Raw genomic sequence first — 19,634 nt, 5'->3', positions numbered from 1 at the left:
GGGATCAGCGAGACGCCGGCGAGAAGGAAGAGGAGGCGAGAGGTGAACTGAGTTTGATCCTGCGGCGGCTACAAGTGGGTCCCGGGCGGGCGGCGGGCGCGGGCGGCGGGCGGCCGGGGCGGGGCGGGCGGCGGCGGGCGCTCACACGCTCGGGCCGCCGGCCTCTCACCACGCCTCCGGCTTTGTGAGCGCGCCGTGGAGGGGGGGTGGCTGGCGGAGCGCCCGCGGCGCAGCCTCCCGCCTCTATATAAACACACGCATCGCCTGGCTTTGGACTCAAATTCACATTGAGAGAAGCTTTTAAAACCACCAGCCCTGAAATCCTGCCTCTTGCTTTTCCCCCCTCTTTCATTCCTTTTGCCTCCCTTTTCTTCCCCCCCGCCTTTCTTCCCCCAGCAGCAACTTCAGAGCCGAGAGCCTGCGTCCCGGGACCGACTGCCTTTTCTTAATTGATACAATAGCCCAGCTCGGGTTTTCACCTCCTCCCCCAACCCCACCCCGCCTCACCCCTCCCGCCCGCCGCCGCTGCCGCTGCCGCCGCCGCCCCAGCGCTCGCCCGGGGCTCTGTCGCCGGCTGCGTCCTGTCCCGGCCGCGGTCCGCCGGCTCCGCGTTCGCGCTCCGGCAGCCGCGCCGCCTCGTCCGCTCGGCCCGCTGCGGGGGTGCAGCGGCCGCTCAGGGGCTCAGGCGCGCCGCCCCGGGCAGCTCGGGGACGCTGGGCTCGGGCCTCTCCGCTCGCCTCGGCTGGGGAGTCTTCCCCCGCGGCCCCCCAAGTTTCTGGGTTCGTTGGAATTTTTGGATTCAGGGTACTTCCCCATTTTTTTTTCCACCTAGGAATTTGAGGGGGAAACTTTTGACTAGTCGATCGCACTTTCTTTCCGCTACACTCTTTCCCCCTTCTTCTTCTTCTTCTTCTTCTTTTTTTTTTTTTTTTTTCTGAGCCGGGGAAGGGGCTTACAAGAGAGGCTCCCGTTGGACAAAGTTTTCCAAAGTTTTCCGAGTGTGATGGTTGCGGGGAGAGCTGGTCCACCAGCTTGACTCGCGGCTTCATCTCACCGCCCCTCGAGCAGCCCCTAAGTCCGCTATAAGGGAACAAACAAACAAACAAACAAACAAAGTTACACTCCGAGTCGCCTCGTGTCTCCTCTCTTTCTTCTAGGCATTTTTTTTCCTCCCGCTCTCCGCTCCCCTCGAAGCCTCCACTCCCCTTCCCCCGGCCCCCTTCCTTCTTTTCTGTTTCGGCTGGAGGTGCCAGGACCCCTGGCCAGAGTCTCCCCTCCCCCGCCGCTCGCGTCCCTCGTCGTCCGGCCCTCCCCTCCCCCGACGCGGCCCGCACAGCCAATCCCCCGAGCGGCCGCCAACATGCTCTTTGAGGGCTTGGAGCTGGTGTCGGCGCTGGCCACCCTCGCCGCGTGCCTGGTGTCGGTGACGCTGCTGCTGGCCGTGTCGCAGCAGCTGTGGCAGCTGCGCTGGGCTGCCACTCGCGACAAGAGCTGCAAGCTGCCCATCCCCAAGGGCTCCATGGGCTTCCCGCTCATCGGAGAGACCGGCCACTGGCTGCTGCAGGTAAGGGCGCACTAGCTCCGCTGCTCTCCGGGGTCCGCTAGCGGCGAGCGCGGGGCAGAGGATGCGGCGGGCCGGCCAGGGGGCGCCGGGAGCCTGAAGGCACTGGTCCCCGCCCCGCCCCTTCCCTCCTATCTCCCCGCGCCTCCCCGGCTTCCCCCGTCTGCCTGCGGCTTGGTTCGGAACCCACTGGCGCATGGCACTGGAGCCCAGGGACTGATCAGAGAGGTCCAAGGACCTCAGAGGGCTTCCGAGACGGACTCTGCTTCTCAGGCTACTCGGCAAGGGTGTGTGGGGCGCCCGTCCCTTTGCCCTGCAAGCCCCAGCCGCCTTCGGCTTCTTGGGCTTTGGCGGTGTCATTGGGACCCGAAAATTGAGTCGGGAAGAGGAGGGGGCGCCCATGGCAGCCAAAACTGCCTAGTTAAGACCCGGGCTGTGTTCCCGCCGCGTCGTCGGTGCGCCAGGTACAACTACCCTGGGCCGCGGTCCGAGAAAGTGTGTGTGTTTTGTGGTGGGAGAGGAAGGAGGTGACCCAAGGAAAATGGCAAGCCCGAGCCCCAAGGGTTCTCTGCTTTCGGGGAAAAGGGTCTATTTACTTTTTGGGTGAGGACAGTGTAGCAGGGGAGAGAAGCTAGGGAAAGGCGTGTGTGGGTTCCATAGAGCGCCTGTGTGTTTGTTGTTGGACGCCGAACGACCCAGCGCTGCTGGTGAGAATGGGGGTGGGCCAGTCGGAGACCCGACCCAGGTAGGTAATAGAGAAATTAACCTGGAATTAAACACGTCAAGTGCTAGAAAATCGCTTTTGCAATTTAACACACATCAGGTTTTTTTCTTGGGCGGGGGGCGGCGGAGGAGGGCACCTTCGAGTTGACCGCGAGAGGTGTGTTGTGTGCGCGTGTGCGCGAGTGTTTGTCGGCGGACGCTGAGGAGGTTTAGGAGAACGGTGGAGGTCCCGAAACGGACGACCCCGGCAGGGAGAGGTGAGGCGGGAGGTGAACGCAGAGACCTGTGGATTTAGAAGTGCCAAAGCTTGGCTTGAAATTAACAGACGCGTGCAATCCACTCGCACACACTTACACCCCGCTGGGCGCCAAGTGTCATCGGATCCGAGGCGGGGAAGGGGACGCGAGGTTCCTCTGCCCTGCGGTCATCTCAAGTCCCGGAATCAGCCCATTTCTTTGTGGGAGGAGGTTCTTCGTGCGACGGTGTAGGGTTCACTTTAACCAATGGGACTATTCCCCCCCCCCACCCCCCGTAAAGAAATCCCCAGATCCTATCCGCTACCACCACACTTAAAGGGTTAACTGCAGCGGTGGTCTAGGCTTTTGGCCGAGAATTTAGGAAATAAAATAACTCACATGGGCACCGATTCCTGCCTCGTTAGAGCCAATCTGCGGAATCCGCGGTCTGTCACCGCTCCCCTCCCCCGTTTCCTGACCTTTCTCTGCCCCCCCTCAGTGTCTCCCTGACCTTTTCTCCGAATCCCACAAGGGCCCTTGGGGCTCAGCGTCCAACCAGCGCAGACGATGAGGAGGAGGAAGCAGGCCTACGCCTCTCCATCCATGTGTCCTTGGGGCCCCGGACTCTGAGGTGGGAGGGAAATGGGGGTGAGGGGGATGCGTGTGGAGGGGCGCTGAAGGGGTTAATGGGAGCCTTCTGAATCCAGCTTTATTTTTTCGGAGTCATTTATCAGATTTTACGGGGGACCTCCAAGGGCTCTCCGTTTCCACCGTGCGCCATCTAAACAGAGCCCAGGGCTAAAAATACAACATTTTTGTATAAATTGGACTCGCGGCCCGAGCGGCCGCCCCTATGAAAGTCCTCTTTGTGAAGACCGTGGAAACGGCGGACAAATAACTCTTTATTAATGCCACAAAAAACGCACTTTAATTATAGTTAGGCAGATCACAGGCGGGGAGGGGGGCAGGAGAGAGGCGGCGGCGACCTCGGAAAATTCACAGCCCAACTTTTGTGTCGAAAGAAAAGAAAAACAGAGGAAAAGAAGGAGAGGAGAGACGGAGAGTCAGACTGAGCGAGCGAGACGGGTATTGCAGACAGAGGGAGGGAACCCCGCTCCCTAGTCCCCCCCCCCCCCCCCCGCCCCGTTTGTCGCACCTTCACCGTCTCTTAGACTTCTCTTAAAGGGGTAGACGCCGTCTAGATCGGCGGTAGGGTGGGGGGTTGTTCTCCCCGACCCGCCAACCTGGGAGCGGGGCGGTGTCCCCGCGGCCCAGCCCCCCTCCTGGAGGCGCTGGCGCTACAGGCTCGCTCCCAGTCGCGCGCCGGGCCGGAGGCGCATGTGGAAAAGTGATTAGTACTCCGGGTTCTGCAGAGTCACTTTTCGGCAGTGCCTGGGTGTGTGCACATCTAGCTGGAGAATACTTTTCCGCGGAAGAAAAGAAAGTGAGGAGCGGGACTAACCCGGGAACAAGGGAGGACGAGTTGTCCCTTCGGGGTGCAGGATCCGGGAGGTCTGAAGCCCGCATTCTCACTATTGTTGGGGTGCAGGCCAGACTGCCGCACAGGTGGCGCCTCTCCCCCTTCACACCCAGTGCTGCCTCGGCAGGATAAGGGTTAATATGGGGTGGGGTAGCAAGCGCCTACGTCAAAGGTGAGCGGGACGCCCCTGCCCCCGCCTCTCGGAGGTCCCCTCGGTTTCCGGTACCTTGGAGGGGCCGGCCCAGCTAGCTCCTCCGAGCGCCGGGCCCGGGCCGGGGCCTACCTCTCTCCGGCTAGAGCCGCCGCTGCGGCTGCCGGGGATCCAATTACCTGCGACGGCCGCTCGACCCAGCCCGGCCCCGCCCCGCCCCGCGGGAAGCTCCATCCTTTGCGCTCCCGTTCCAAACTTAAGGGCGGCGACGAAAGTACTTCTCAGTTATTTCCAGGGCAAATTGCATTAGGAAAATCTCGGCTCGCAGATCGTGACTGACTCGACCCCGAAGAGCCCGCAGAGGGCCACCGGGTTCCTTCGAGGTCCACATTCGAGAACCGAGGAAACCCTCGGCCACATTTGTAGTGACTGCCTATGGGCACCGATCACGCACCGCTATGAATACTCTTTGGCCTGCGGCCACCCCGAGGGGTCTTGCCAGCCCGTGGCCAGGAGCCTGGAAATACTTATTCCGAAAGGCTCTGGAGCTCGAGGCGGAGGAGTTGGGGGTGGTAGGAAGGGTGGCGCAAGCTCTAGCTTCGGCTCCTACCGACCTGGATACCTTTTCCCTCCCGCAAGTTGTTACTTAAAAACAGCCTCTCGCGAGGTGCCCCCGGGCCTCCCGCCTCCTTGCATTAATTACCCTCTGGGCCCTACTTTTCGGTTCTTGTGCATGCTATGAAAAATAAAACCTCCGTGCGTGTTTGTGTGTGGACTGGGGGCTGGGGACTGGTGCCCCGGGTGGTGTCTTCCGCCCCTCCCCCGCGGGCCCTCGAGGCCCGGCCTCCGGAAAGCCTCATCCGGAGATGTGTGCCCTGAGAGAGGTCTCTTGTGCGGCTCCCGCAGGGTTCTGGCTTCCAGTCGTCACGGAGAGAGAAGTACGGCAACGTGTTCAAGACGCACTTGCTGGGACGGCCGCTGATCCGCGTGACAGGCGCGGAGAACGTCCGCAAGATCCTCATGGGTGAACACCACCTCGTGAGCACCGAATGGCCGCGCAGCACGCGCATGCTGCTGGGCCCGAACACAGTGGCCAACTCCATCGGCGACATCCACCGCAACAAGCGCAAGGTAAGAGCTCTGGACCAAGAGCCTAGTAACCGTGCTCTGACCCTCTACTTCCGTCCACCCCCTTGGGGTAAGGAGTTCTTGGAGCCCTGAGGCCGTCTCCACCCGAATCTCTTCTCCCACTTGCACATCGTCCTGAAGGTTCCCTGACTAGACCGCTGCGATCCCGGATCAAGGGCCCGCACAGGCCTCCTCCGGGTCGGCCCTCATGCTGGCCCAGTGCTGGTCCAACGGGTGACTGTTTGAGGAGTGGCTTGGACAGAGCATGGACAACAGGGTACTTGAGGCCACTAACGCCTGTCCTCACCGTGCACCCCAAAACTGGAAAAAGAAGGGGGCGGACGATGGCCAGCGCTTCCCTTTTTGCCAGGTTCCCCGCCCCGCCCCCCCCCCCCGGGAATTCCGACGGATCAGTCTAAAATCAAACCTGGCCTTCCTGCCACAGGTTGCTTTAATGGAGACGCGGGCAGGCGTGGGGGCCTGGGGGCACCTTGTGGGCAGCGGTTGCAAGGCCCTGTCTGAGAGGGGCAAAGTGAAATTTGGACCACTACGCGTAGGGGTCTGGCGGTGGGGGAAGGGCGAGGGGTGGGACAGCAGCCGTGGCGCGGCAGGGGATCAAAGTGCACCTACCCACTCCCATAAAGAGGAAGAGAAAGTGGGTGTTTATCCTGTGGATTTCCCGAGCGCCTGGAAGAGGCGAGAATGAGGAGAGCCAGCGCGCACGAATCGAGCTTCCCCGCCCCCTCCCAGGGCTTAGCCTCCGCGGCTGCAGCCGCCGGGGCTCAGAGCGCAGGCGGCACGTGCTGTTTGAACTGCAGTAACCCGAAAGCTGAGCCGTGGGCGGGCGGGGAGCGGGCCTGTGGGCTTAAAGCGTCCAGAAAGCGGTGGAGGAGAGACTGCACGACCTTTCTTCGTTCCATTTTTTTCATTGGGTCAGAGGACTCGCCCAGGTTTGAAACCTGAAGAAAACTGAGAGGCAGCCTCGGATATCTAGGAAGAGTGGCAAAGCCCAGGAGAGGGGAGAGGGCTACTGTGGGCAGCCCCCTTCGGCCAGAAGCCTGCACTTGAGGTGGTCTCTGGGAACGAAGGAATCCATTTTATAGCATTTGATGCCTGCGAAGAGTAGTTCTCCGTAGCAGACAAAAGGAGGAAAAACCACATGGAGTGCACTGGTCTGCACAATCCCACGACGCCCCTCCTCCCAATAAAACCTGTATTCAGGGACTGGAAAGGGGGTCCTAAAATCATCTCCCTGATCTGCCTCACTGGAGCAGGAAGCAGCTAACAGGGCCTGGGGGCAGATGTGGGGGGTATTTGGGGAAGTGTCTAGAAGGGGGCTTGTAGGCTCAGGAATGGGGGCTTTTTAAATATCCTCGACACTTTCTTTCTTAGTCTTTGTGACTCCACCGAAAGCTCATACCAAAGAATGAGGAGAGAGCCTGAGACTTAGAAACCCAGCTCCAAAGAATGTGATTGCTTCTCATTTTATCTTTATAGAGGCTTTGACAAGAAAGTAATCATTTTCCCCTTCTCACAGAAGGGAACATTGAGACTCAGAGAGGTTGAGAGACTCCAGATCAGGAGACAAAGCAAAGGCAGGTGGAGCCTGCAACATTCCTCCATGGGAGTGAATCTTTCTGGGCCACCAAGCAGAGCATTGCTCAGTCCCGCCAACCCTGGGGCTGCCAGAAGTCAGAGGGTAGGGGTAAGAGCAGTTGCTGGAAGGAAGAAGGCTTGCTCAAGACCTGAGTGTGAGACCCTCGGGGTGCAGACCCTGGGTGACGCTGTTGCCTTGTGGTCCCCCCTCCCCTTCCTGACTGGGCCTTGGGCCTCCAGGTGGGGAGGGCCTGGTTGAAAGCCTCCAGGGTTTTGGCCTACCTTGTTCATTTGAGAGGAGTGGAGGAGGAAGGAGATGGCATAGATGACCTGTGTCAGAGAGATACACAGGGAACGGGGAGGGAGCGCTGGGGTGGGGCTAGAAACCGAGGACCCCAGTGGGGCACAGCTGGGGCACTCTTGCCCTCTAGCTCCCTGGGCACGGGGAGCAGCCAGCACACCTGCAGTCCATCCTGACACAGGCTTGAACTGGTGCAGGGCCCTTCCTTTGTGGGTGCTGGTGTGTGCTTGCTCAGTGACCTGTGTAAAAGCGTCCTGCCTTCAAATCTCTCTAATCGGTTTTCCATGAACTTAAGTTTACTGAACTGAATTGAAGTCCTTGGGTTAGGGACAAACATAAGAGCAGGACATTTGGTCCTTGCCCTCAGGAGGGTGCACAGGGGCATATGCTGGTCCTAGAGAGAATGGCCAATCTGCCAGACCTGACGTGGCCAGGGTGGGGCTGCCCAGTACCACTCACACTGCCTTACCCAGCCCATGCTGCAGTCGGGCTTGGTTAGGGTGCATTCACAGGACACGAGGCCCAGGTGTGCTGGGGCCCAGCTGGCAGGGGAACTAGGAGCGTCACTGTTTCCATCGGGGCTGGTGACCCACCCCTTCTCTGGGAGGCCTGACCAGATGTCCTGGGAAGGGGCTTCTCGCAGCCATCTCTACATCCAGTTGTTTGTCCCTTCTGCCCTGGTTGTCTAGGGACAAGAGGAGGGGGGGTGCTAGGGAGAAAGTTTAGAAAGTCTTGCCCAGTCTAAAAGAGTCCTCTCCAGAAGCCAGGCTTATGTCTCAATAGCTACCACCAAACCCTGTGCCACTTCCTTTGTTACCCCTCCCCCACTGGGTGAGTCTGGTTGTTGGAGAAGGACCCCCAACCCTTTTCTTTTAATGTGCAGAGAGGCTGGAGTATTGTCCTGGAAGGGTGTTTGGGGTCTCGTGAGGGTGTTCGAGGGGAGGATTGTCAGACACGGAGAAGAAGTTGGGGATACTTCTTGAGGCCTCCGTGCCTGCCCCACATACCAGGATCAGACATTTCCTCTTTCTCTTGAGAGATTGGGCTGGGCCTCTTTGCACCAAGAGGCCAGATGCTTCGAGGCACCTCAGACAGTGGCCTGGGACTCATGGACTGGGGAGACCCAGGAGTGGTCCTCCTGCCCTAGATCCCTGGCTACAAGGACTTCTGTGCCCAAGACTGAGGTGGAGCAAGAGCTCCCCAGGCTTTGGAAGCAGGGATTGAGACCCACCAACCACCGCTCCCTGACCTGGCCTTTGGGCCCCATCTGGGGTGGGGGTGGAGTATAGGCTCAGGATCACTGCTCTCCCCTCAGAAACCCTGTGCATCCCGGGGTTTATGTTGGGATGGAGAGGCTTCAGCAGGCAGGCAGAGCCAGGAGGCCCGTGGTTGCAGGATCCTGCCGAGGCCAGCCAGGGTTATCTCTAGGTGGCCTTTGGACTGGTGCACAGCCTCTGATTTCAGTCATGTCCACCAGGCTCAGCTCTGGCAGAAGTTCCCACCTGCACTGCATGGGAAGGCTGGTGGCATGGCCAGGCAGCCCTGTTCCTGGGAGGGCCCCTGGCGTAGACCTTTGTTCCCCCAGCTGAAGTCCTTCACCCAAAAGTTACTGTAGCACCGGCTGGTGGGCCTGGGGCCACTGAGGGGGCAGGTGGCAGGAGCGGATGTCTCTGAAGGTCAGTGGGGGAGGGAGCCCACAGCCAGCCACCAGGGCGCCTGGGATGGCTGCCTCCCTCTGTGTGCCCTTATGCCAAACAGTGGGAGGGTGGGTTGGGTGTGAGGGGGACCACCCCTCCCTTTTCCCTTCTTTCTGTGTCCTTCTCCCAGGGTGGGGAGGGGTCTGAGCCCATGATGCTGATGTGTTTGCTCACTCTCCCAGCCTTGGGAGACAGTTGTGGCCTTGGTGGTGGTGGTGGGGCAGTGATTGGCTGGCATCTGCCTTGGCCCGGAGCCCCTTTTGCCACTGATGTATCCATTCCAGGTTCCCCAGGCAGAAAAGCAGGGGTTGGGGATGTGTCTCCTGGGGCTGAGAAATGCTGAAAGGAAAACAGTGAGTGAGGATAGCTGGCCTTGCCCTTAGAATAAACTTGGGCCAGACAACAGGGTCCCCCTGAGGGCTCAGAGCCCCCAGGATGGGTAGAGGGCCACTTAACTGGGCCAGGAGCAATGGAGGCAGGGCATTCAGGGATCCAGTGGGTGTGGCCAGTCATGCCTGGGACTGTGGTCTTAGGAAGACCTCCGCCTTTGGTCCTCAGCTTTCTGAGGGGGTTTTACTATGGCTGGGAGAGGAATGAATGGGCAAAGTTATCAGATTCCGTGGCTCTGCCAAGTAGTGTCCTTGCCTGCACGGGTGCTTTTGTTGTGTGTGGAAGAGTTAGGGGAGATGATTAGAGCTGCAGGCAAATGGGTGACAGGTACTGTGTTTCTACAGACGGTGGGATCGGAACTCAGAGAGGCTCGCACAGGCTGGGAGGTCTGGGCCAGCCCCTCCCAACCAGGGACGCAAAGTAGAGACTGGCTCAGGAGGCAGCCAGGGTGAAGCTGAGGCCCGCTGGAAATGCCAGACAGCTGGGAAGATGACGTCTCTCTTGTCCTCCCTCTTACTTGAGTAAAAAGTACACACCTTGGCGTCACCCCTGTGCTGTGCGGATAGCTGCCTCGGTGGCTGCCTGCCCTCTGTTATTCTTTCCACTCCGCAGGCCACGGCTCCGGTGGCTTGGCGGGGTGGCCTGCCCAGGCCCCCACCCTCCTGGGCAGCTGCTTCCATTCCTCCCAGTCTGAGTCACTGGCCCAGGGAGTGGGTTCCCTCTCTGGCTCTTTCAGCTCCTGAGGCTGCCCAATCATTTCATCTGTCTGTCCATCCATAGTGGCCAGCAGAAAAGGGGGAGGCTGTCTGGCTGCGCAGATCAGCATGCAGGGGCGTGGGTGCTCAGCAAAGGACTCCCCAGCCAGGGCTGCAGGGTGACCAGCAGGAGGTGTGGGAGGGGGAGGGAGAAGGATTTGTAAAAGCAATTATAGGGAACTTGAACCTTGACAAGCCCCTTGGTGGTCCCCTCTCCTTCCCCTTCTCTCCTCATTGTGGAATCATCTTCCATTCAGGGGAGAGAGATTTAGGCTCTTAAGCCAGTAGTGTCTGTTGGTGAAACCAACACAGGTAGGGGGAGGGTTTCCTAGCTCATCCTAAAGGCAGGAGGAGCCCAAGCTGCCCAGCCTGTGCCTGTGAGTCCCCAGGTCTCCCCGATCCCCTGCTCTCATTTCCCCCAGCACTAACCCTGGTGGAAAGTCCATACCTGCTGCTCCCTCTGCGGGGCTTTTCCTGGGCCAGGGCTGGTTCCCGGTGACCTTTGTCCAGCATTCTTGTCTCACTTTTGGGAATTCCAAGGGACGCCCCAGTGGGGAACAAAAACAGCCCTGGCTGCTGTTACTATTGTGGTCAGGGAAGGCGGCTCCCGGGACAGGAATCTTTCCCGCTTCACACTGAGTGGCTCCACAGGGTGCCTTCCCACGTGCCCGGATCCTGACCCCGCCCGCCCCATCGCAGCCTCCCTCTGCCCTGGCCAGCACCTCCGCCTCCTCCTGGCCTGTGTGGTGGGCGGTGGTTTCTAGGCTGCCCCTACTTCGGGAAGTGCCCAAGCTGTTAACCCTGGGCACACGCCCAAGGATGAGGGCCTGGAGCTTTCCCGGCGCCTGGGAGGCCCCAGTGCTTAGGCTCTCTCCTGGGCAGAGGCAGGGCATGGGCTTGGTGACTTCTGAGCAAAGCACCTTGGTCCTGGAGTGCCCCAAATCTGCCTTTGCTTCTCATTTGGGTAATTTTCTTCTTCAGGGGGGCTCTGAGGAGAATCATGGGACATCTAGGTAAAAAGAGACTCCCGAGAACATCCAGTTAGATTTCCTGAGGGGTCAAGATAAGAGCCTTGTTCCTGGCTGCAATTCTCTTGAGAAGCCCAAGCCCTGGGGGACCTGCAGGTACAAGGTGTTGGTGGGCTTCCTGGGAACATTTCAGTTCCTGACTTTGCTCAGAATCCCTTCCCATCTAGAGGTGAGGTGTGGACCACCTGCCCTTGGGGTCCCTCTGCTCAGTCCCGCCCAGTCCCAGGGCTCGAGCATCCTCCCTGCCCTCCTGGCCCTTGGCCTGAGGGCTTTAGAAGGAGCTATTCAGGTGGCTATCGCTAGAGGGCGCAGGGAATGTAACCTTTGGGTCAGGAGGGCAGGGAAGGGATTGTCAGTGGGTCCAGTCTGGCCACCCCTGGGTTTGCACTGGGGACCCTGAGAGCTCCCCTTTTGGTCGCCCTGAGATGGCTCCTCCTGGGCCACTGTAGCCCATGTAGGGTGTGTGAGTGGGGGCCTGTTAGGCACTTACCAGGCAGCTTGTGCAGGGCCGGATTCTGGGCTTCTTTGAGGGAATAACATCTACTTAGGGACATAGGGACACCAGTGTTTGTGTGCTGTGTATGCTGAAAGGAGAAAGAGGTGGCCTGGCTCAGCCTCACCCTTTTATAGATGAGGAAACTGAGGCTGGGGGTGACTTGGCTCCTGGGGCTGAAACTCCTGTCTCTGAGCTCCCAGTCGTCTTTGCCTACCACCCCACTACTGCATCTTAGAGCCCAGCAGGCTTGGACTTGGCCAGTTCTGGTCAGTGTGGCCTTGACCTGTTGCCCCCTCTACATGCTCACTTGTGGGCCCAGGTCTCCCTTGCGCTGGGGGCCTTGGCCAGCCCCTCCCTCCATGGCAGTACCCTTCAGTCTGCCCTGGGTGGGCTAACTCTGGGCCAGGTGTGGCCTCCCTGTCCCTGCTTGTCCCCACCTCCAGCTTCCGTGCCCCCCCCACCCCAGGCTTGGTAGCCACTGTTATCTTTCTGCTTCCCTGACGATAAGCATGCTGGGCTCCCACACATTGTTCTCTGCTAGCTCTGTGGGCCCTTTACTGCTCTGTCAGGCCCCTCAGTTGGCCGGCATTGGCCTCTGGGGATAGGGCTCCCACTCCTACCCCGTAAGAGTTTTTGACCAAGAGCTAAAACTGGAATCCTAAGGACACCAGGGTGGAGGGCTGAGACAGAACGCTGCCTTCATCCATCACCCTCTGGAGGGCGGTGGCAGCTGAAATCCCCCTGGAAATTCCCTGGACCCTGAACTGAGCAAGGTGTGAGTGACCGGTCCAGGCCTAAGCTGCCCTTGGCCACCTCCCATCATCCTTCTTCCTTTCAGCGGTCCCTGAGTAGCGGGAGCAGCCCCAAACAGTGCGGCTTCTTTGCCCCTCACTGGCGGCCTCCCTCCTTCCCTCCCTCCCTCTGCCCACCGGGAATTTCGGAATGAAAGTGCTATTGTGAATGCCTGGCTGGGCCACTGAAGGGCCAGCACTGTTATTTCTGCAAACCAGCCCTCCCATTAGCCATGCAGGGCCGAGGCCAGGAAAATGTTACCTTTTCCTCTTCGAGCTGACTGCAGGGGAAATTCTCACATTTACAGTTTGTGCGGTGGTTGTGTTTGGGGGGCAGGAGGGGAGGGCGGGCGCGTGTGTGTGGTTTGCATGGAGCAGGGTGGAGGGGCTGGAGGAATATTCGTCTCCTTCCCCTTTGCTATCCCTCGCCCTCCCTTCCCCATGACCTTCCCCACGGTGCTGTGGGGAGGGCACCCACCTTCTGCTCTGGACTCTGGAGGTGGGAGCGACTGGAGGTTGCTGGTTACAAGTGAGACCCACAGGCCATCAGTAAATAAGCTAACATCTTCCCCTGTCCTATATACCAGGGCAGCTGCGTGGTGTGCAGTGGTGTGCTGGGGCGCCTGGGCGAGAGGGGCAGGCGGGTTGCTGCGGGATCAGGAGGACTGAGAGAGGGAAGTGGGCGACAGGGGCTCCCTGGCTACTTGAAGTGGACCAGGAAGATGCAAGGACTTAAAAGGGCTTCTGTTTACCTTCGTGATATTTTCGGGTGGAAAGCCGCGTCCTCTTCCTCCTGCCTCCAGACCCGGCCACACTGAAGACATTTTGATGGCACAGCTGTTAACAAACTCCTTAAGATCCTCACCTAGTCGATGGTTCCCAGGGAGTGAGAGCACATTTGGGTCTCAGAAAGTCCTACTTGCAGTCTAGCCTCAGACTCTCTCGGTCTCTCCCATCAGTGGAGTAGAAGAGCCACCCACTGCTTTCCTCCTTTTCCATGTCTAGTCTGCTCACCCTTGTTCCGTTCCTCCTGGGCACATCTCCCTCGGCCTGGGAATTCGGGGATGGGCCACTGCAGTGGAGGGCTGCCTCCCCCCACCCCCCGCCCTGCCCAGGCCTTTCTGTGTTGTCCCCGTAGCTGGTAAGGACAGCCACATCACCCACAGACCTGTTGGCAGCTGGACTGCCCAGTCCGTAGGGCTTTGCTAGTGTTTGGAGCACATGCTTTTCCGAGGGTCAAGACAGAACAGAATGGCTCAGGTCACCCCGGGAGTGTCTGGGAGACGGGAGGGAGAGCTCCGTCAGGGTGAGGACCTGGGGTCCTCCCTAATCGCAGTCGTGGGACCTATGCTTCAGCCAGGCCCCTGGGAGCCTTGAGGGCAGCCCGAGCCCATCTGACCAGCTTGCCCACCTCTCTGCCCTCCAGATATTCTCCAAGATCTTCAGCCATGAGGCTCTGGAGACCTACCTGCCCAAGATCCAGCTGGTGATCCAGGACACACTGCGTGCCTGGAGCAGCCGCCCCGAGGCCATCAACGTGTATCAGGAGGCACAGAAACTCACCTTCCGCATGGCCATCCGCGTACTTCTGGGCTTCAGCATCCCTGAAGAGGACCTCGGGCGCCTCTTCGAGGTCTACCAGCAGTTTGTGGAGAATGTGTTCTCCCTGCCTGTCGACTTGCCCTTTAGTGGCTACCGGCGGGTGAGTGCCCAGGGCCTGAGAGGAGAGGAGGTGGGCATTCATGAACCACCCCGGGGGAGGAGTGACCAGTCACACATTGGGGAGCAACAACGGGAGGATGGGGTGGAGGCTTCACCCGGTGGTCTCTGGCTGAGAGGGGAAACTCTCATAGGAATCCCCTACCCCGCTCCATCTTGGGAGGAGGCCCTTGGTGGCCCTGCCCTTCCTCTCGGGTGACAGGATGACCCCCTTCTCCCCCCAGGGCATTCAGGCACGACAGACCCTGCAGAAGGGCCTGGAAAAGGCCATCCGGGAGAAACTGCAGTGCACGCAGGGCAAGGACTACTCGGACGCGCTGGACATCCTCATTGAGAGCAGCAAGGAGCACGGGAAGGAGATGACCATGCAGGAGCTGAAGGTGGGGGCCGTCCTGGTGGGCTGCCCAAGTGCCCCGTGCTCCACACTGGGGCTGCCGGGTGGGGGGATGGCGCCAGCCCCTTCTCCCTGGTTCCTGAAAAGGGATCCATTTAGTTTGTCCTGGTTTAGACTCTGCCCTCCACATACTTGCCAGGTGCCAGCTGAAACTGGTGGCCAACTTCCCACCCTCCATCTTTGCTTCCCCTCTTCTAGCTGCCATTTTTTATTTTTTCCTGGTGAGCCAAGAAGGAGCCCAGATGATCGCCATTTCATGAGAAGTTTTGACTCACAGGTGGTGCCATGGCAAGTAAGGGACCCAGGTCCCTTCATTCCTTTCTGAGCTTGGCATCCACATTTGTGAAATGTGGGGCTTGGAATGAGATGGCCTGCTGAGGCCTTTCCACGGGGCACTCGTGGCCCAGATGTCTTGCTCCCCAGGGTATCCTGGGGGAGTCCCCTCAGCTTTCTCACTGCAGTCCCATTCCAGGTCCTTGTGGGTGTGGCCCCAGGCCCCACTGCCCCCCAAGCCCCGATGTCCTCCTGGGAATGAGAAGGTTGGGATTTCGACCAGAACCCCCACCCTACTCACCTGCATAGTGCCTGGCTCCTTGGGATTTTTTCTTTTTTTCTGTGAGCTCCCTGCACTGATGAGGCTGCTGGGGCTCACTGCTCTGGAATCCAGCAGAGAGTGAGAAATGGCCCAGCCCCAGGGGACTTGCAGGTTAGTGCCTTTGCCTTTGGCTGTGGCAGCTGTATCTGCTGCCCAATCAGGGCACTGACCCTCCGACTTGTGTCCACTGTGGCCCAAATGCCACAGTGACAAGAGGCTCAGGGGAAGCAGGCAGGACCCAGCTAGATGACCCTGGGGCCACGGGGGACCCTGGCAGAGTGAGGTGGCCCCCAGGCTGGGCCTGCCATGGAGTCGATCCGTAATGGTGCTCTCCTCTGCACTGCAGGATGGGACTCTGGAGCTGATTTTTGCAGCCTATGCCACCACAGCCAGTGCCAGCACATCACTCATCATGCAGCTACTGAAGCACCCGGCTGTGCTGGAGAAGCTTCGGGAGGAGCTGCGGGCCCACGGCATTCTGCACAGTGGCGGCTGCCCCTGCGAGGGCACACTGCGTCTCAACACCCTCAGTGGCCTGCACTACCTGGACTGTGTCATCAAGGAGGTCATGCGCCTCTTCACGCCCATTTCTGGCGGCTACCGCACCGTGCTGCAGACCTTCGAGCTTGATGTGAGTCTGGGTCCTCGGGGTGCCACCTCAAGGGGCCCATGGGAGCACTAGCTTGAGTGTGGGGGGCTGTGGATGGGAAACACCGGAATCCCCTTCAGGGTACCTCATCTGATGGGGAGACACCCCTTTTTTTCAGGGAACTTTCAGTCCAATGGGAAAGACCCAGTCCCAAATGCTGAGTAAGATGAACTAGCTCCTGTGTCATGTATTAAGTTACACGTGGACACTGTAAAATAAGAGACTGGGCTAACATGTTGAGGGCTGCTGGCCAGGCCTGGGTGTCCACAGCAGGGTGTCTCTAGGAACATCTGGGTGGGGGGCTAGCAGGCAGGCAGTCCTGGGCCCTCTGGTGTCCTCTGGTCCTCATGACCCCCTTTCCCCCAATCCTGTCTCCAGGGTTTCCAGATCCCCAAAGGATGGAGTGTCATGTACAGCATCCGGGATACTCATGACACAGCGCCTGTGTTCAAAGACGTGAACGTATTTGACCCTGACCGCTTCGGTCAGGCTCGGAGTGAAGACAAGGACGGCCGATTCCATTACCTCCCTTTCGGCGGCGGTGTCCGGACCTGCCTGGGCAAGCACCTGGCTAAGCTGTTCCTGAAGGTGCTGGCAGTGGAGCTGGCCAGCACGAGCCGCTTTGAGCTGGCCACCCGGACCTTTCCCCGCATCACCTTGGTCCCTGTCCTGCACCCCGTGGATGGCCTCAGTGTCAAGTTCTTTGGCCTGGACTCCAACCAGAACAAGATCTTGCCAGAGACGGAGGCCATGCTGAGTGCCACAGTCTAACAGGGCCTGGCCCACACCCCTGCCTCAGCCTGACCAGGCCCTGGGGTGGGAGGCAATGAAGGGTAGAAACCTGTGTGTGGGAGGGGCTGGAACCTGGGGAAGAAGAAGCAGCCCCATACCTCACCCTTCCATTTTTCCTTCCCTGGCAAACCCTACCCAAAGCCAAAAGGGTCTCCGTTCTTCCGGGGCACTGATGGGGCCCTCCTGGCTCCTGCTTCTCCCAGTCTCTCTCCAGTCTCCACCAGCTTAGCTCCTGGGACAGGGCATGGCCGGGGGCTCCGCATGCCCATTACAGTGTTAAACGTCAGTCAGCTCACGCTGCAGCATTTGCTTATGATGTTCCTGATTGGTCCCTGCCCTCCCATTTCATTTGGACCCTTTTAGTTTGAGGTCAAGTGGTTGACATGGGGGGCAGAAGGAAGAGTTGGCCCCTTCAGCACCCCTCCCCTTCCTGCCTCTGCTCAGACTGAGGCAAGTGCCCCTTCCGGTGTTGGCGGGACGGAGGAACAGCATCCTGGAGCGGGGACTGCGGCCAGCCTAGAGGGGTCCCATCCCCGTTGCCAGTTTGGACATTTGAAATTACCTATTGCTGCTACGTTTTCTTTCCTCTGGTGTTGGAACATAGGAGCTCCAGGCCCTGTCCTCCCAGCATCCTCTCTGGTGGCCTGGGTGTGCACACGAGCACTGACGTCCCCACCTTCACTTCAGGTGGCCTGGGGCCCACCCTGCTCCGCTGTTACACACACACCCAAGGCCCTTGGCTCCTATTTATTCACTGATGCAACCACATCTTGGCGTTGCTGGGGACTGGAATTATACCTCCCCCATCCCCTAGTCTCCCTCCCAGCATTCTGGGACCAGCTTCGGCCAGTGACCCAGCCCGTCTCTGGTGGAAGGTTGAGCAGCTCCCCCAGGCTCCAGACCTGCTGTGGGTTCAACCTCACCTGCACTCCTGGGGTGAAATCCAGCACCCCTCCTTTGTCCCCTGGTGGAGATGGGGAAACGGCCCATTGCTTTCCTCCCTGCTCTGTCAACATGGGGATTTGGAGGCTGCCACCATCTCCTGCATGGTCACTGGTCTCCCCAGTGTCCCCCACTCATCTAGTGAGTATGGGGAAGGATACGGGTTCTTTCTTCTGACAGGGAGTGAGGGCCTCCATTGTCCCTTCCTTAACCTTATCCCTTTTCCCTTGGAAAGGTGTCCTCGAAGTCCCTTCCTCTGTGCCACTGTCTGCTCAGCCCAGCTCAGGGGGGTGGGGATGAGATGAAAGCCAGGGGAGGTGCGTGTAGATGGCAGCCCTTCCTCAGATCTGACTCGGGCCTCTGCCCAGGCTCGAGGCAGCTGCCAGGAGGCTGCAGGAGGAGCTGAGGAGGGTATGTGCGATTTGTCAGAAGTGATTTGCTGGAAAGTTGGCCAATCGGGGATGACTGGGGGAAAGAGTAGCTTCTGTCATCGGCGTTTGGAGTGCAGGCAATTTGGGGTCCCCCACCGGGGCTGGTTCAGGCCTTTGATGAGTCTTCATTGATTTTGTCTGTTTTCAGATTTTTCTTTGCTTTCTGTGTTTCCCTATCAGCTTTTGATGTTGTAAAAGCAGCGAATCCCCTTTACAAGAAAATCAAAAACACACAGAAAAAGATGCAATACCTTGATCCCCCTAATTGCCTCTCTGAGAGGTGACCACTGTGACCACTGGTGCCCCCTCTGAAGGTGTTGAGTGGACAGACAGCGCCTGCACTCTCGCCTCCACTGGTGCCCACCAGAGGTAGGCTTTACAGGAATGGTTTCACACCCCGGACTGTGCTAAAATGCCCCGTTCTCAAGTGTTTCATTTGTTTCCTGCCTTTTCACCATTAAAAAACATGGAACAGATATTATTGGCAAAAAATAAACATTTAAAACAATTAGTAAAATCCCTTAATCTCTCCACATTCTCAAAAGCAAGCAAAAGTGTGTTAAGACTCATCAGAACTTGCAAAATACCTGCAGGTGCACCCAAACTGGTCGCCCACAAGAAAGCCCAGTGTCAGAAAGGTTCATGCACCCTAACCCAGCTTGCCCTGAACCAATCGTTCTTGACAGTATCTAGGAACACATAAGTGCAGCTTCAGACAGGAAGTGCACTGGGCCTGCCCCTGCTGAGGGGCGGGGGGCTGAAGGGTCCTGGGAGGCCCCAGTTGCCCTTCCGTTTGGGATACTCAGCTTGGCAGGGGCAGGGAAAAGGCTGCGAAGGATTCCCGAGAGGGAGGAGAGAAGGATCATTTGCCCTGCTGGGTCTCAAGGTAACAATAAGAGAAATGAAGAAAGCTCTTGACTGGCTGGCTGAAGGGTTCCAATGTTGAATTCACCCGTCTGTCCTCTGCGTGTCCAGCTGTGAGTTTGTGTGTAGGGTTTATAGACGTAGCACTAGATGGGTGGTGTCTTCTCACTTACCATTCCTAACTATTATAACTTGACATTCAAAAGACAGAACCCTGCAGCATTTTCCCTGCCCCGGGCTTGCAGACTGAAGCACTTTCGATGCTGGGCGCTGGTGTTTGTGTTCTGGGCACCGTCCCGACCCTGCCCAGATTGCTATGATATTATTTTATACACAAGACTTTTTTTCATAAATGTTATAATTTTGTGTCTGTCTTTATAAACTATTATAAGTACTATTTTTGTTATAATTCAAAATAGATATTTAGTATAAAGTTTTTGCTGTTAAATATTTGTTATTTAGTAAAATATGAATTTTTCTCTATTGTAAACATGGTTCAAAATATTAATATGTTTTTATCACAGTTGTTTTAATATTGAAAAAGCACTCGTGTGTTTTGTTTTGATATGAAACTGGTGCCGTGTGAGTGTTTCTGCTGTCATGTGGTCTTAATCTGTATATAATATTCCATGTTGCATATTAAAAATGAATGTTGTGCATTTGTGATTTTGAAAGTACTCGACGTGGCTCTTTTATAGGCTTCCATAATAAACCGTGGGGACTCACCCTCGTTGGCTCTCTGGTGTGTGCCTTCTCCGACCCCCTGAAAAGGTGCCCACGCCACCCACATTCCCCTCAGCAGCACCAGATCTTACCTGGCAGGCAGGAAGTTCCTCCTGGACACACTTGTCCCATGAGGCCAACCTGTCAATCCTTGGGCGTGGGCACGGAGAAGTCGGGGCGGTGCACTTTGGC

At 58.3% G+C, this 19,634-nt stretch overlaps 1 protein-coding gene across 1 annotated transcript; it reads left to right on the top strand.

Annotated features, from left to right (window-relative positions):
- Positions 1 to 750: 750 nt before the first annotated feature.
- LOC123811034 (cytochrome P450 26B1) lies at positions 751 to 19,394 on the top strand. Its single transcript, XM_045826934.1, has 6 exons — positions 751 to 1,564; positions 5,058 to 5,282; positions 13,760 to 14,035; positions 14,277 to 14,432; positions 15,388 to 15,672; positions 16,069 to 19,394. The coding sequence occupies exons 1-6, from the start codon at positions 1,361 to 1,363 to the stop codon at positions 16,459 to 16,461; spliced, it is 1,539 nt and encodes a 512-aa protein (XP_045682890.1). The 5' UTR covers positions 751 to 1,360; the 3' UTR covers positions 16,462 to 19,394.
- The last annotated feature ends 240 nt before the right edge of the window (positions 19,395 to 19,634 follow it).

The sequence above is a fragment of the Phyllostomus hastatus genome, unplaced genomic scaffold (genome assembly GCF_019186645.2).
Source record: "Phyllostomus hastatus isolate PE091 unplaced genomic scaffold, TTU_PhHast_1.1 phas_scaffold_78, whole genome shotgun sequence".
Lineage (NCBI taxonomy): Eukaryota > Metazoa > Chordata > Mammalia > Chiroptera > Phyllostomidae > Phyllostomus > Phyllostomus hastatus.
The sequence above is the reverse complement of the archived record's forward strand: the minus strand, read 5'-3'. Positions and strand labels throughout refer to the sequence as shown.

Coding starts and splice junctions, on each gene's coding strand:
- LOC123811034 (XM_045826934.1), top strand. CDS start 1,361: ATGCTCTTTGAGGGCTTGGAGCTGGTGTCGGCGCTGGCCACCCTCGCC. Junction 5,283..13,759: donor TCCACCGCAACAAGCGCAAG/GTAAGAGCTCTG, acceptor TCTGCCCTCCAG/ATATTCTCCAAGATCTTCAG. Junction 14,433..15,387: donor TGACCATGCAGGAGCTGAAG/GTGGGGGCCGTC, acceptor TCTGCACTGCAG/GATGGGACTCTGGAGCTGAT.